The 16,270-nt window shown below is 37.9% G+C and overlaps 1 protein-coding gene across 1 annotated transcript in view; it reads right to left on the bottom strand.

Annotated features, from left to right (window-relative positions):
• The window catches only part of SLC6A5 (solute carrier family 6 member 5), a 101,070-nt gene extending 87,119 nt beyond the window's left edge, over positions 1-13,951 (bottom strand). The window contains exon 1 of the mRNA XM_044681835.1: positions 13,853-13,951. Within this exon, the coding sequence (XP_044537770.1) occupies positions 13,853-13,951 (99 nt within the window). The remainder of the gene's footprint in view (positions 1-13,852) is intronic.
• Positions 13,952-16,270: the final 2,319 nt, after the last annotated feature.

Here is a 16,270-nt window from a genome sequence, read left to right as displayed (position 1 = left end):
TTTTTACCTTATAAGGCTCATTACCCCTCTTGCAGCCTGTGTCTTTTGGTCTTTTCATTGTTCATTTCCCTCTCATGCTGCTTTTGGGCAGGACTATCATGCTCCAAGCAAATTCATGTTCCCTGGCTTGGGGAGGCGAAAAAGGGACCATAAGGGAAGCACAGACATGCTCCGGTAACATTTGAGAGAGACAAGAACCAAATAGGAAACTCTTGGGGGATGGGTTGCTACCTTGTAAAAGGAAACTGCCTGACTATGGGGCCAGCTGGACCCTCCTCTGGCTTTAACTAGCAGCTCAGTAAAATGGTTAGTGAGTTTTGCCAGCTGGGCGATGCCTTCTCAGGCTCCACTGAGCTGTTCATGAATGTCACCCACTTCCCAAGCCCCATCTTCCATGCCAAGGGATCCACACTAATCCCATCAAGGAAGTTTTCCTTATAGTCTTCAAACCGGTAGCGCAGGAAAGGGGTGGCTCAATCTGGTAGCACACTGTTGAATTTACGTTGAAGAGTTCATGAGAGTTTTCTAAGACTCTTTTGATGACCTACCTCATGCTGAGTTGACCAGTTGATGAATTCTAGATGTAGAGAAGATTATTGATATGGGAATTACAAAAGAGGGAGGCATACTGATGCCTTTGAGACATCCTCCAAGACAGAAGTAACATCAGGGAATCAATGTTTACAAGACATAGGTTTTTTTCCTAATATTAAGCCAAAATCTACCTCCCCATAACTTCAATCCAATGGTTCTAGTTCTCCAAGTGAATTAAGTCTCTTCCTTTTTTTTTTCACTGACGATGATTAGACCATGTCTTGCTCCAAGTTCTCCCACTCAACAAGACAAAGAGGAGAATCTGGTCTGCAACTTTCCCCCAATAAACTCAGTTTAAAAAGTAGTTTTCTTTATTTGTCTAGAACTGCCTCTTTAAGGATGAAAAAAAAATCTTAACAAATCTCAGGCAGTTTCTATGTCAGCAAGCTTGAGGATTGTACATCACCGTGATTTACTTCAAAACTGAGGAGCCATTTTTCTAGGAAGCCATTTCCTCTGCCAGTTCTGTACATGGAGGTCACTTGAGAGAAAGAGAACATACTTTGGAGATGCAAGTGAGAAAACAAATCACAGTCTTTTTCCTTCATTGTGTTCTCATTTCATTCTTTCTATTCAGCCTGACTTTTTTACACATCCTTTATCTAGGGAGCAAGCAGTCTAAATAATCCTGTCCCTAAATTTTCCTCACTTCAAAAACCTTTAAAGATTCCTTTCTTTAGTTCAAGTCATTGATACTACTGGTGTTATAAGTACCCTTAGAATTATGAAAATCTAAAGTCACCTCACACGGGTACCTTCCATTCTGAGGGAAGAGATCGTAGGTGGGAGTTGGTAATTGCTAAAATCCATCCAGGAAGAGGTTTTAATGCTTTTTTGTGTGTCACAGCCCCTTTGGGCAGTTTGGTGAAGTGTTATAGACCCATCCTTAGGATAATATTTTTAAATAATTGAAGGAAATTATAATTTTCAGTTAGAAATTAGTAAAAATAAAGATGTCTTTTATTCCCTTCTATGTTTCTGGCCATGTTGAACTCTAACCATGGAATGCAAATTAAGAACCTTGATCCTAGGAGTAAGCATTGGTCATACTGATTCCTCACTATCTTTCATCCCTTATATCTAATCTGTGGCCAAGTCCTATTGATTTCACCTTTTCACAAGTAAGGAGTAAGCATATTTTAGCGTAAAATTATTCAGGTATACTCAGCTCATAAGTGTAGCAATCAATCAACTAACCAATAAACATATATTAAGTGTCAGACATCGTACCAAGTATTGGGGGCAACAAAAATAGGAAAGTATGGTCTCCACCCTGGAGAAGTTCATAATGCAGTGGGGAGACAACAAAAAATATATACAATCCAAATATAGGATAAATAGGAAATAATTAACTGAGGGAAGATCCTAAAATTAAAAAGTATTGGGAAAGGTTTCCTGTTCAAGCTGGGATTTTAGTTGGGACTTATAGGAAGCCAAAGAAGCTAGTAAGTAGAGATGAAGAAGGAAATAATTCCATGTGGAACAGCCAGAGATAAAACCTAGAGCCATCTAGTTCATGGAACATTGAAGAATCCAGTGTTGCTGGTACATGGTGGGGAGTACCAAAAAAAGATAGGAGGGGAGTATGTTAATGAAGGGTTTTGAATGCCAAACAGAATTTTTTTTATTTGATCCTGAAAGCTAAAGGGAACTAATGAAGTTGTTTATTGAGTGAGAGAGGAGGGAGAGCATGGTCAGAACATGCTTTAGGAAAAGTCAATATAATAGCTACATGGAAGACAGATAGGAATGGACTGAGACTTGAGGCAAGCAGACCCACCAGCAGGTTACTGAAATAGTCCAATAGTGAAATAATAAATAAGGGCCTTTACCAGTGTGGTGATGTCAGAGGAGAGAAACAAGCATATTCAGGAGATGTTGTGACTGTGAAATGAACAGGTCTTGGTCACAGATTGGATATTGGGGATGAGAAATAGTGAGGAATTAGTACAATATGAGTTTATAAACATGAGGGCCTGGGAGGACAGTGTTAGTCTTCACAGTAATGAGGGAGGGCAGGTTACAGGAAAAGATGAGTTCCATAACAAATCATGTGATCTCTTGCCTGAGCTCAAATTCTGTTCTTTGAATCTGCTGCTATCTAGTTTTTATTGACCCTAGCTTAAGTCCTTTGAATCCTATTGCTCTCTTGATGCTACATACACCTCATCTACAGATATGCCTCTTGTCTTTCCCCTTAAAGCCAATTCCCTTTGTTTTTAGTATAATTTGCCTCTCAACTCAAGCTGAAATGGAACAAAATCTCCTGCACCACCTGATAATGGTCCCATAGCATGAGTTACCTCATTGTCATAGGAGACTGTCTTCTGTATCAAAGCCCTTAGACTATGGCAAAGAATATCACTAATCACTAACACCTTAACATCACTGAGTTTTAGTGGAAAGTTTTTGTGGAAAGTTTTTGTGGAAAGTTTTTGTGGAAAGTGGAGGGTTTTGTGGAAAGGTTCTGCTTTTGCAAAAGGAAAAAGGATTATAAGGAATCTGGGAACCCAAATGGGGTGAAATAACACAATGATTAATAGGTCCGAATGGAGATCTCTTTGACTTTCATTCAATAAACATTTATTAAGCACCTACTATGTACCTGGGACTGTGCTAAGTGCTGGGGATTTTTTAAAAAAGAGGCAAAAAATAGTCCCTGCCCTCAAGAGGTTTACAATCATTCTCAAACTGATTCACTTTTCTGCATCCGATATTTTATTCTTCTACTGTGGCTTTCTATAGGAAAGTTTTGCAAGTCAAATTTAGTTCTATGAAAATGTTTAACTACAGAGCTTTAAGTACAGTAGGCATATTCAGACTGGAGACTAGCATCCACATGTCTGATATTAACAGGAGCGATAAGCAAGACTGTGATTTACATTTAGAGATCTGCATGGGTCAGAATCACAGCCAAGCAAAAAGAAATAAATATGGAGCAAATCATAGGAGGAAAAGGAAAAGGAGTCTCATAAAGTAGGACACATGAACCAATCAATAAAGTAGAGAAACAGAGGGTATAACTGCTAATGCTAACAGGACAGCAGCACCTGTCCTTTAAGCTGGTTAGAATATATTCTCGGAATAGGTTTATAAGAAGTGATCTCGATAAAGGAAAAGGAAGATCAGGAGTGAAGCAAGGATGCCCATATTGTTCTAGAAACACTAGCTGTAGCAATTAGAGAAGAAATAGAAATTGAAGGGATTAAAGTAGACAATGAAAAAACTAAACTATCACCCTTCACAGATGATATGATAGTCTACTTAAAGAATCCTAGAAAATCAACTAAATCAACTAAAAGGCTAGTGGAAATAATTTAAAACTTTAACAAAGTTACAGGGTAAAAAATAAACCACATAAATCATCAACATTTCCAACAAAATTCAGTAGCAGGAGTTAGAAAAAGAAACTCCATTTGAAATCACTCTAGACAACATAAAATATTTAGGAATCTATCTGCCAAGACAGACACAGGAATTACATGAACACAACTACAAAACACTTTTCACACAATTAAAACTGGATCTAAATAATTGGAAAAATATTAATTGCTCATGGGTAGGATGAGTTAATATAATAAAAATTAGAATCCTACCCAAATTAATCTACTTATTCCATGCCATACCTATCAAACTACCAAAAAAACTTTTTTATAGTATTAGAAAAATTATAACAAAGTTCATCTGGAAGAACAAAAGATCAAGAATATCAAGTGAAATAATGAAATACAGTGTGAAGGATGAGGGCCTAACAATACCAGATCTTAAACTGTACTATAAAGCAGTGGTCATCAAAGCAATATGGTACTGGCTAAGAGACAGAAGGGTGGACCAATGTAAATGGCCTCAGCAAGCTAGTGTTCCATAAACTCAAAGATCCCAGCTTTTGGAATAAGAACTGTTGTGAAACTGTTGTGAGGAAGATACTAACTAATCTTCCTCACAACAGTTCTCACTATTTGACAAAAACTTCTGTAAAAATTGGAAAGCAGTGTGGGAAAAATTAGGTTTAGATCAACATCTTACACCCTATACCATAATAAATTCAAAATGGGTAAATGACTTAAATATAAAGAGTGAAATCATAAATAAATTAGATGAACATAGAATAGTATACCAGTCAGATCCATGGGAAAGCAAGGAATTTAAGACCAAGCAAGAGATAGAAAATATGGAAAAATGTAAAATGAATGACTATGTACAAAGCCTTTTTAATTTGATATAATGAAACAAAACCAATGCAACCAAAATTAGAAGGAAAGCAACAAACTGGGGGGAAATTTTTATAGCAAGACTCTGACAAAGGTTTAATTTCCCAAATATATGAAGAACTAAGTCAAATTTACAAAAAAATCAAGCCATTCCCCAATTGAGAAATGGTCAAGGGATAGGAATGAGCAGTTCTCAGATGAAGAGATCAAAACTATCTATAAGCACATGAAAAGGTGTTCTAAATCCCTCTTGATTTGAGAAATGCAAATAAAAACAACTATGAGGTACCTGATACCTAGAAGATTGGCCAATATGGCAGCAAAAGAAAGTGATAAATGTTGGGGGGGATGTGGCAGAATTGGGACACTAATGCATTGCTGGTGGAGTTGTGAATTGATCCAACCATTCTGGAAGCAAATTGGAATTATGCCTAAAGGGCTTTAAAAGAATATTTTCCCTTTGATCCAGCAATACCACTGTTGGGTTTATACCCCCAAAGAGATAATAGAAAAAAATACTTATACAAAAAATATTTATAGCCATGCTCTTTGTAGTAACAAAAAATTGGAAAATGAAAGGGTGTCCATTGATTGGGGAATGGCTGAACAAATTGTTGTATCTGATGGTGATGGAATACTATTGTGCTGTTGAAAGGAATGATGAACTGGACAATACCCCAGATGTGATCTAACTATAAGACTACAGCAAGAAAGATCTGCAGGAATTGATGCAAAGAGAGTAAAAAAAAAGCAGAACTGGGAGAACATCATACACAATAACAGCAAAATCATAGGAAGAATATTTGTGAAAACATGGCTACTTTCGATAATGCAATGATCTGCTCCAATCCTAAAAAACTATGATGGGGAATGCTATCCACCTCCAGAGGAAGAACTGTTGGAATCATCTTTCACATCATTGTATTTATGGTTTTATTTGGAGATTTGGGGTATGCATGAATATGCTTTTATAACAATGATCAATATGGAAGTGTGTTTTGCATGACAATAAAAATATTTTAAAAAGAGTACAGCAAGAACATTATCACACTACATATTAAACCTTTTTATACATATGAATATGCATGAACTTCTTTTGCTATTGCTCTTGTATATTGCATCATTTTAGGCAAATTGCCATCATCATGCTTTCTCTATCTTCTGCCTGTACGAATTAATTTTGTGAACTCAAAAGTTGGACTTTAAGATGAGATTTCATAAGGATAAATGTAGATTTCTCACCATTTTGGCTTGTCAAGATCTTTTTCGATCCACCTGTCATCTAACATGCTATCCATCCATCCCAGTTCTATGTTACCTAGAGATCTAAAAAATATTCCAAACTATTCCTTTTTCTAAGTCATCCATAAGGAATTTCAGTATGACTGGGACAAGGACAGATCCATAGGAGTACTTCACTAAGTATCTCCTTCCACTTTCATATCAACTCATTAATGACCACTCTTTGAGTCTTGCTATTAGATGATCAATATTAAACCTGCCTAGCAACTATTTGTTGGCTATATTATAATAGGGCTTCTCTTAGGGTAGGAGTTGGGTAGATAATTCCAGAACTTCTAGTTCTCAGATTCTGTCAGACTGTCTGTCCCTCAGGGTGAGGCAAAAAGTATTGGGGTTTTTTGTATTTTCATTTTGAACACAAACATCAAAAAGCAAGCGTTTCCATACATATTTTTGTTGTTGGGTTATTTCTCAGTCATTTCCAACTCTTCATGACCTCACTTAAGGTTTTCTTGGCAAAAGGTACTGGAGTAGTTAGTTTGCCATTTTCTTCTCTGGCTCATTTACAGACAATGAATTAAAGCATGCCAGGGTCCCACAGCTAAGTATCTGAGGCCAGATTTGAACTCAGGAAGATGAGTTTTCCTGACTCCAGGCGTAGCATTCTATCCACTATGCCATTTAGCTGTCCTTTCTATATGCATAGTAGAATAAAAAAAAAAAGAAAATGCTCTATGAAACCATGTTCTTCATTTCATACTACTTATTTTTTAAAAAATTATATAGTTAATGTTCCACATTACTTTCAAAACTATCCTGCTTGTCTATTTCCTTCTGAATTTTCTTCTATTGTCCTCTGTGAATTTTTACAAGTGATAGAATGAGCCTCTCTCTGGGGCTATCATCTTTCTTAACTACTCCCTCCTAAATTGACCAAAGGAAAGAGAGCAGGAACTTCAAATGAATACGCAAATCAAGAAACATCAATCCACACAGTGGCCATGTCCAAAAGTGTATGTCTCTGTAACTTATGTCCATTACTACTCTTTCATAAAATATGTCCATTACCACTCTTTCACTCTGACATGCTTTAATATAGGTCTTTTGGAGATATGATTGGTTGTTACAAATACTGATAATTGCAATGAAGCAATCATCTCTTCTAGAGAGCCTTCACAGGCAAAAATGAATTATAAAAGTACTTTACAAACCTTAAAATACTTTATACTAAATTTGAGGTATGGCCAGATGGACAATAATTAGGTTTTCATTAGCATGTGGCAGTCTATGCTTCTGCATTTCTTTCCCCACCCTCTTGCTGTTGAGAAATAGCAGTCATTTGAACAATAAGCACATGGCCCTCAGGGAGATCCAGCTTCTAACATAAATCACATTTGTGAAACCCTTCAGTCTAACTCTCATATGGCTGGAGAAATGTTGCTTCAATAATTCCATCATAAATGATGAGCAGGGTGCTTTTAGAAAAACCTGGGAAGACTTATATGAACTGATGAAAAGTGAAGTGAGTAGAATCAGGAAAACATTGTATGCTGTACCAAAAAAAAAAGATTTTATGATAATCAACTAAGAATGACTTACTAATTCTCAATAATACAATAATCCAAGGCAATTCCAAAGGATTCATGATGAAAAATGCTTGTCCATCTCCAGTGAAAGAACTGATGGAGTCTGAGTGCAAATTGAATCATATTTTTTACTCTTTTTAAAAAAATTTTTGGTCTGCATTTTCTTTTGCAACGTGGCTAATATAGAAATGTTTTGCATGACTACACATTTATAATCACTGGGCAGCTAGATGATACAGTGGTTTCACAGGGTAAGTCAATTAACCCTGTTTGCCTCATTTTTCTTCATCTGTAAAATGAGCTAGAGAAGGAAATGATAAGCCACTCTAGTGTTCTTGCCAAGAAAACCCCAAATGGGGTAAAGAAGGATCAGACATGACTAAAATCGAATGGCATTCCTTCTCAAGGAGGGGGGAAAGACAGAAGAAAGGAGATAATTTAGAATTCCAAAAAATTTTTAATGCTAAAAATTATTTTTACATGTAATTGAGGGGCAACTAGGTGGACAGTAGATAGGCTACCAGGCCTGGAGTCAAGAGGACTTGAATTCAAATCTGACCTCAGACACTTCCTAGACATGTGACTCTGGGCAAGTCACTAACTGTTTGAATATTCCTCAGTTACTAAGACAGAAAGTAAGGGCTTTAATTTTTTTATTTTTACATGTAATTGAGAAAAAAAGAAGAAAAATTCCATTTTAGCCCTCCTCCATAGCAATGGGGAGAAATAGGCTGGATCCATTTTCTTTATTCAGTACATCAAGGTCTCTATTTTCTTTTGTCTCTGAAGTCAGAAGTCAAGTGTGCTAGAGCACATACTCTCAAATTTAAGGTAAATTCTCTCCATGTCACTGAAGCTAGTGACTAGCTAAGTGTGACATTTAGGGCCAGGCATTCAGGTGATAAAACTGGTGATTTTATGTCTAAGAAATTTTTTCACTAGACGGCTCTAATCTTATGCTTTTTTCCCCTGACCTGTGGTTTCACTGATGTAGAAAACCCTTAATTAGGGGACTCCTTTACCAATGTACATCAGCAACCACCAGGCAACTTTTTTCAGTCCTAAGTGTTGTCTGGGGACACTGAGAGGTTGGATGACTTACCTAAAGTCATTCACAGACAGTATGCGAGAAGGCCAGGATTTGAACCAGGTCTTCCTGACTCCAAAACCATCTTTCTGTCCACTGTGCCATGCTATTTCATTATTTTCCTAGAGGACTAAACTTGTTTCTAGATCAGAAATGCAATGTATGTTACAAAAATTTGTTCTTTCTCCTAGTTTCTCAGAAAGAAAAAAAAAGCTCTCTCAGATTCAGAAGGTAATATTCCACAGTTGTTAAGAGATTGCTAGAAAAAATGGCATTATCTATAAATAGAAGAGATAGGTGTAGATAAGCTGGAATATCACAGAGATCAATTGCACAAAACTTTCTGCAGAGTAAAGTTTCACCTGTCAGACAAGTGGGAAACAAAGTTATATACTGTGTTTATAGCAACATAACCAAAAAGTACCAAGTACATACATTTTTCTAAATTTTCCAACACTTCTCAGACTTCATTACTCCTCTGAACTCCCCAAATAAAATTCTTATCTGGTGGGAGATGAGGATAAAGGGAAAGGATGAGTTATACTAGACCATCAAGTTAGAACTAGAGAGGTAAAAACTAGAAAGCTATTGGAAGATGGTTATCTCCTGGAGCTGAGCTCTGATTTATGGCTATTTCCCCCAGACTAGCTTTTATTAACAACTCCAACAACTGAGAAAAATAAAATGGTGAAATGTCCATACATTACTTCTCTAAGACTGATATTCAAAAGGTCAGATGCTGACTTTGTGAATGGACCCAGTTGGTGATGTTGTTTAAGATTTGGGGCCATATAGTCACCCTAAAGGCAAATGAGTCTTCTAAACACATATATTTTTGAAACAACAAACTGGACCTGTACTTGAACAAGACGTGGAGAGAAACCTGGATTGACTTTTTGGGGGGATACCTCATAGTGCTTTTAATGACCCCAATTTCTCTCTCTGAAACAAAGGTTCATTCTTTTTCTTTTTTTTAAATTAATTTATTTGTTGGCTGCACCAGAATTCCCAGATGTATTCATCCCTCTCCTCCCAACATCAGAGAGGGAGAAAAGGCTTCACTGGACATTTTTTATTAATTTGTTTAGGTTCATTATTTTTTTAATGTTTTTTTTTGTGTTTGTTTGTTTAAACCCTTAACTTCTGTGTATTGGCTCATAGGTGGAAGAGTAGTAAGGGTGGGCAATGGGGGTCAAGTGACTTGCCCAGGGTCACACAGCTGGGAAGTGTCTGAGGCAGGCTTTGAACCCAGGACCTCCCATCTAGGGAACCTAGGACTCTCAATCCACTGAGCTACCCAGCTGCCCCCTAGATTCATTATTTTTAATAAAGTTATTCTCTTAATGGTGATCTATGAGAGTGGAAATCTATGGGAGTCATGGGATTCCCCATAGGTGGTAAAGATGAAAAACTGAATGTCACCAAACGTACAATGGAGAAATACTTGTCACAAGGAGGTTGTAACACATAGCCAACAAAGGACTGGCCAAGACAAGTGGCCTGAAGTAAATCATGTATATATAAATCACACACACACACACACACACACAAAGACATGCCATGTGATGAGACTGAGAGACAAACCAGTGTATGGGTCACATGCTGCAATGGTACTGACACAATGTCAGGAGAACTGAAGGAAGGACTTTAGACTTTCCAGACATGTTGAACCAATTCCTTATGGAGAATAGACAAGAGTTACACAGAGTGAGAGGGAATTAATGGGTTCCTATCTGCACCACCCAAAATAGTACCCACATTCAGAGCACACAGAGATCTCTCCAAGCCTCTATCACCCCAGTGATTTGGGGGTGGAGCAACAAATGTGATTGGTTAATATTTTAATTGCTTATAGTAGTAATTATCCACTTTGCATCCATTTAGACATACTCTGAGTACTGGGAACATTCAGACTGGAGTTGTCAGGAAGATAAGTTGAAAGGATGCTTAAGACATTTCCTAGTGTGTGGCGTTGGACACATCACTTAACCTTTCTCATCCCTAATTCTCTCATCTGTATAATGTCCTCTGAGGTCTCCCCCAGCTCTAAACCAATGATCTTATCTTATATTTGCAATATGGACTGCTAAGCAAGGACTCCATTGGAGTTTAAAGCTCCTAATAAAGTATTTTATTTTAAGCTTTTTTTTCCTTAGTAGGCAATCACATCCTAAAAAAATCCCTAATGAAAGCAGGTCTCAGGAACTAAGTAATTAGTCTTCATTGGTGGTCATAACAGAGGAGAGATAAATGGAGTAGAATCCCAGTCTGTTCTGAAAAGTGATGCTTGTCCTCTTCTCCTATTAATATTCAGGATCTAGGCATGATAACATCTAGTAACCAATGAAATATAAAGATGGTGGTTGCCACTGCCTGTTGGGCTTTTTTTTTTTAGTATATTCAAAAAAATTGGTAACTGGTGTTCTTGGAATGGAGTGTTCTTGATGACACTAGCTTCAGAAAGCAATCCAGAGGTGGATGAGGAGTGGAATTAAGAAGTTCTTATTATCACTAATGGGTGTCAAGTGGTTAAAATTACAGACGCCCCTTAAAGAATATTCCCTCAACTGCCTCTTGCAGTCTATGCAAGGAGAATTGTCTTGGCAAAAAAAAGTGTACCCCATTGAACTCTATCTGGCATGCCCCACCTCCATGTCCTCTTTTACTCTCAGAAAAAAAGACTTATTTAGAAGGCAAAGTTTTGAGTAATTTCTTCCAACAAATATGGAGTAAAAGAAAACCACCAAGTTGCCAGGGAAGCTACAAAACAGAGAGAAACCTGCTTCCATTTTTTTTAAAACCCTTCCCTTCCATCTTGGAGTCAATACTGTGTATTGGCTCTGAGGCAGAAGAGTGGTAAGGGTAGGCAATGGGGGTCAAGTGACTTGCCCAGGGTCACACAGCTGGGAAGTGTCTGAGGCCAGATTTGAATCTAGGACCTCCCGTCTCTAGGCCTGGCTCTCAATCCACTGAGCGACCCAGCTGCCCCCCAGCTGCTTCCATTTTAATTGCTATTCTATCTACCCCTAAATTGGGGCTCATTACCTGAGGTTTCCAGAAGAAAGAAAAAGACGACCTGGTTTGGGAACAGTATATATTTTAAAGAATAGTGGGCAAGTATCTCCTGAGAGAAGAATCTTTATGTCCTAGGTGTTAAAAATAAATGCTCAGCAAGGAGGGAGGTGATAAGCATCACTTTCCCCTGACATGGTTGTCTGGGGATGCTGCTCATCTCAGATTCTTCAGATCAAGGAGTTCATAGCCAAATGAGAGGCTGGAGAGTTGGGAAACAGATTTGATTCAAGGAGCATTTAATTACCTATTAGGGATTCAAAGACAAAACAAAAAAATCTGTTCTCTGACTTCAAGGAGAACATCTGATAATGGGAAGGGAGGTAGAAAGAAATAAGTAAAATATAGACTATTTGAAGAAGGAATCAGGAAAGGCTTTACTCTCAGTGGTGGTACCTTAAACGTACCTTGAAAAGAAATAAATTTCTAAGGCCAAGAAAAGAATGTAGTCCAAGCATGGCAGACAGTTTTTTCAAAGGCATGGAGGCTAGAGATAAATGGTTAAGTTTTAATACCACCAAATTAGCTTTTGGACTGGAATATAGAATAGAAGATGAAGGAGAACAATGAGAAATAAGTCTAGAAAAGCCAAGTGGAGCTAAAACATGATGGGTTTTTTAATTAATAATTTCAGGCCTTCATCCTATATGGCCTGGACTTAACTGCCAATCTTTCCCCTCTCCAATCCATCCTCCACTCATCTTTATTTTGTTATATCTAAGGCACAGGATTAGTAATGTCTACAATGACCTCTTTGCGGAAGAGATAGATATAACTGTTTATGTGTGTATGTATACATATGCACATATATTACATTATACAGATATTGCACATATACACATATCCTTATATGTACATATTGTCTTCCCAATAGAACATAAACTCCTTACGGTGAGAACCGTTTCATTTTTGCTTTTCTAGCTCCAGTGCATAGGATACAGTAGGTATTCAATAAGTTCTTGATGAACTGAACCTGGGGAGCCCTGGTTTTAAGCTGGGAACCAATCACATTGCAGACCCAAATATTCCCTTCCCTTTATCCATCAAGCCCACAAACTCCATAGTTTTATTTCAATGACTTGCACGTTCCCAGGATAACAATACACTTTCCCATAACCCATGAACTGATTTCTGTAGCTAAACTACTAGAGAATTCCATTACATTGGACGTCATTGGCCTCCTGCAACGTACATATTTATATATGTCTAAAATAATGGTACTGACATATCTTTAATGCTCTAAGTCCTTTCCTCACAACCCCCTGAGATAGATAATGACAGTGTTACTGTCTCCAAATTGCAACCTGAGGCTTAGAGACTTATTCAGGGTCAAAGCTAGTATTAGAGTTCAGTTCAAACCCTAGATTGGAATCAAACCCTGATTCCAATCTAGCTTATTTTCTTCTACTTGGCTACTGTATGTGTGGGTAAAATCAGAGGATCATAATTTTTTGAGCTAGAACTGACCTCAGACATCATCTAGTCCAACTTTTTTTGTTGTTTTACAAACAAGGAAACTAATGTCTTGAGAGTTGAGATCATTTGCCCATGATCATACCGTTAAAGTAGCGGCAGTGGCAGAATCGTGGTCTGGCCCATGTTAGTTGGCTTCCAAGCCACTATATCAGACCAATATGTTAACAACTCCCCATCACACATTGTAGAGGTAAAAGAAGGGAAGATATAGAAAAGAGGGTGCAATTTTCAAGGTCTCATGGCTTCTGTCTCCCAGACTTCTACAGCTGTTCCTACAAGGAAGCCCAAAAGATTGGAGAGGATTCAGAAATGGTCAAAGCAGCAACCAGGCTGATGACACTGCAATGCCTTCACCAGTCCTTTGGTTTGCTCTGTTCCTGAGATGTCAGGAAACTTACAGCTCAGCTCTACGTCTGAGGCTTTGCCTGAGCCCCACACAATAGCAGAGAACAAAGACACACTCGGTGTTCCTAGCCATGCAATATTTTGCCATAAAGAGGTCTTACTCGATTCTCTTTCTCTTCTTCTTCTGTTCCAACCGTAATCTAAAAGTCACCAATTCTCTCCTTTTGTACACTGCCTACAGATCCTCCCAGAACAGGGGTGAGGTTGATGCTTTCATTAAAGCTATCATTAGCAGCTGTGGCCACTCTATTTCCACAGCTCAGATATCCTTCCTCCATCACTGGGCTAATCAATCAATCAGCAAGTATTTATGGACTTTATTAGGAAGTGGGGATACAAAATTTCAAAAAATGAAAGTCCCTGCCCTGAAGGAGCTTATGTTCTGTCTCTAACAGTGTAAGATGCCATTAATAGAAGTACAGTGTCCAAAAGAAGGAAAAGCTCCACAAGGTTCAACATCATCATACTTTATTCAATAATGGGCACTCTGGGGGAAAATGGACAAACAGGAGCATTTCCAGAGTAGTGTAGTCACAAGGATTAGGGGGCAAGAAACCTAATTTCTTTATTCAACAACTATTAAGCACCAAGCAAAGCATTATGCTAGCCCCTAGTAGGGGGAGTGTGTCACTAAAAGATTAAATGTGGTAAATAAGAATCATGGAATCCAGACACAAAGGAATCAGTCATAGTAGGAAATGCAGTGAGGATAAAATTAATTAGAGTGAGAGATCTAGAAAATGGAAAGAGGACCATGGATCAAGAAAGCAAGATTTAATATAGAGGGCAGTACAGAGAATGCTAGACTCAGACAGGAAGACCTGAATTCAAATCTTGCCTCAGATACTTCCTGGCTGTGTTGTCATAGACAAGTCAAAATGGGGACAATAATACCACCTACTTCTCAGTTATCATAAAGAACAAACGAGAGAACAAATACAAAATACCAGTACCCTATGAATGCTAGAATCAACGCAGGTTTCAAAATGAAGGGTGTTGGGGTTGGTGGATTAATTCATGAACTCAGTATTTGTATTATCTATGAACTGTTCTTAGAAGGCAACACTATTTCCATTCCCAGTTCTGCAAATCCTCCTCACCTATGGATCCCCAACAGTATAGGATCCTTGCTTGGTAAGGATAAAGCTATGATAAAAGGAAATGGAGAGAAGACAGAGTTGTCTTATTTTATTTCAGTTTTCTTTCCTAAGAAGAATTTTCTCTAGGCAGAACAACAACAAAAAAAGTTAGCAGGGAATTGGACCTGGATACCCTCAATGGGGTCAACTCACCCAGTCTAGATTAAAGATCACTGAAGAAACTCCAAATGTGATTGCTGAGTCCTGGTTATTTTTGAAAAACCTTGGCAGATGAGGGAGATTCCATAGGACTAGATAAAATCCTAGGTAAAACTTTTTTCAAAAGGGGAATAAGCTAGATTCTTTAAACTATAGACTAGTGACCTGGAGGTAGATTACTGGAAAAATTCCAGGAGGCATTATTTTAGGAACTTCTTATGAGGACTTAGGAAGTAGGGCAAGTGAGTGACAAAGATTTTCGCTTCTGATCTGTATCTAAGTTAGACAAGATGATCTCTGAGGTTCCTTCCAACTCAGATTAAGTGATTCTCCATTGCACAAGAGATTCCTAGATTGGATGCAGAGCTGCACTATTTAACCAACTTGTGTTATAAATTGTAGAAATGTTACAGGGAAGCTAGGTGGCACTGTGGATAACAAAGCAAGATCCGAATGAAGAAGACCTGAGTTCAAATTCTACCTCTAGCTGTCTGATCTTGGGCAAGTAAGTCACATAACCTTTGTGTCCCACTTTCCTCATTTATAAAATGGAAATAAGAATATCCTCTACTTGTGGTGAGGATCAGATGAGATAATATATATGAAGCATATGCTAGTGGGTTTTTTTAAATCATAGATTTTAAAAATCATAAATCTATTGAAATCATAGAAAGCATAGCTGAAAGAAATAATAGAAGTCAACAAATGAAAGAATATTTGTAAAGTGCTTAGAGCAATATCTGGCATAAAGTAAGTGCTTTATATGTAATTATTCCCTTCCCTGTTCCTTTCCAAGTGGCAGTCCCTCTTTTTTTTTTAACCCTTACCTTCTGTCATGGAATCAATACTGTGTATTGGCTCCAAGGCAGGAGTGGTAAGGGTAGGCAATGGGGGTCAAGTGACTTGCCCAGGGTCACACAGCTGGGAAGTGTCTGAGGCCAGATTTGAACCTAGGACTTCCCTTCTCTAGGCCTGGCTCTCAATCCACTGAGCTACCCAGCTGCCCCTTGCAGTCCCTCTTTTTACAGTTGAGGAGACTGAGATCTTGCCCAAGGATTTGAACCTGGATCATACAATTGTAGGTTCAGTTCTCTGCCCACTACAGCCAATCTCCCTCCAGTAATATTCCAAGATTGCCATTCCTATCCCATAACTTCAGAAAGGTCCGCTTTAAAACCCAAGCAAGTTTCTAGGACTGTAGTTCTGCTTTTAGGAAGACTTTAAGGCACAATGAAAGAAAGAGGATTATTTTCTGAATCTTAACTAGATTTATATGAGTTATATCATGCAGCTGGAGCA

This window comes from Gracilinanus agilis, chromosome 6 (assembly GCF_016433145.1).
Source record: "Gracilinanus agilis isolate LMUSP501 chromosome 6, AgileGrace, whole genome shotgun sequence".
Taxonomy (NCBI): Eukaryota; Metazoa; Chordata; class Mammalia; order Didelphimorphia; family Didelphidae; genus Gracilinanus; species Gracilinanus agilis.
Note: the sequence above shows the minus strand (reverse complement) of the source record. Positions and strands in the feature narration are given on the sequence as shown.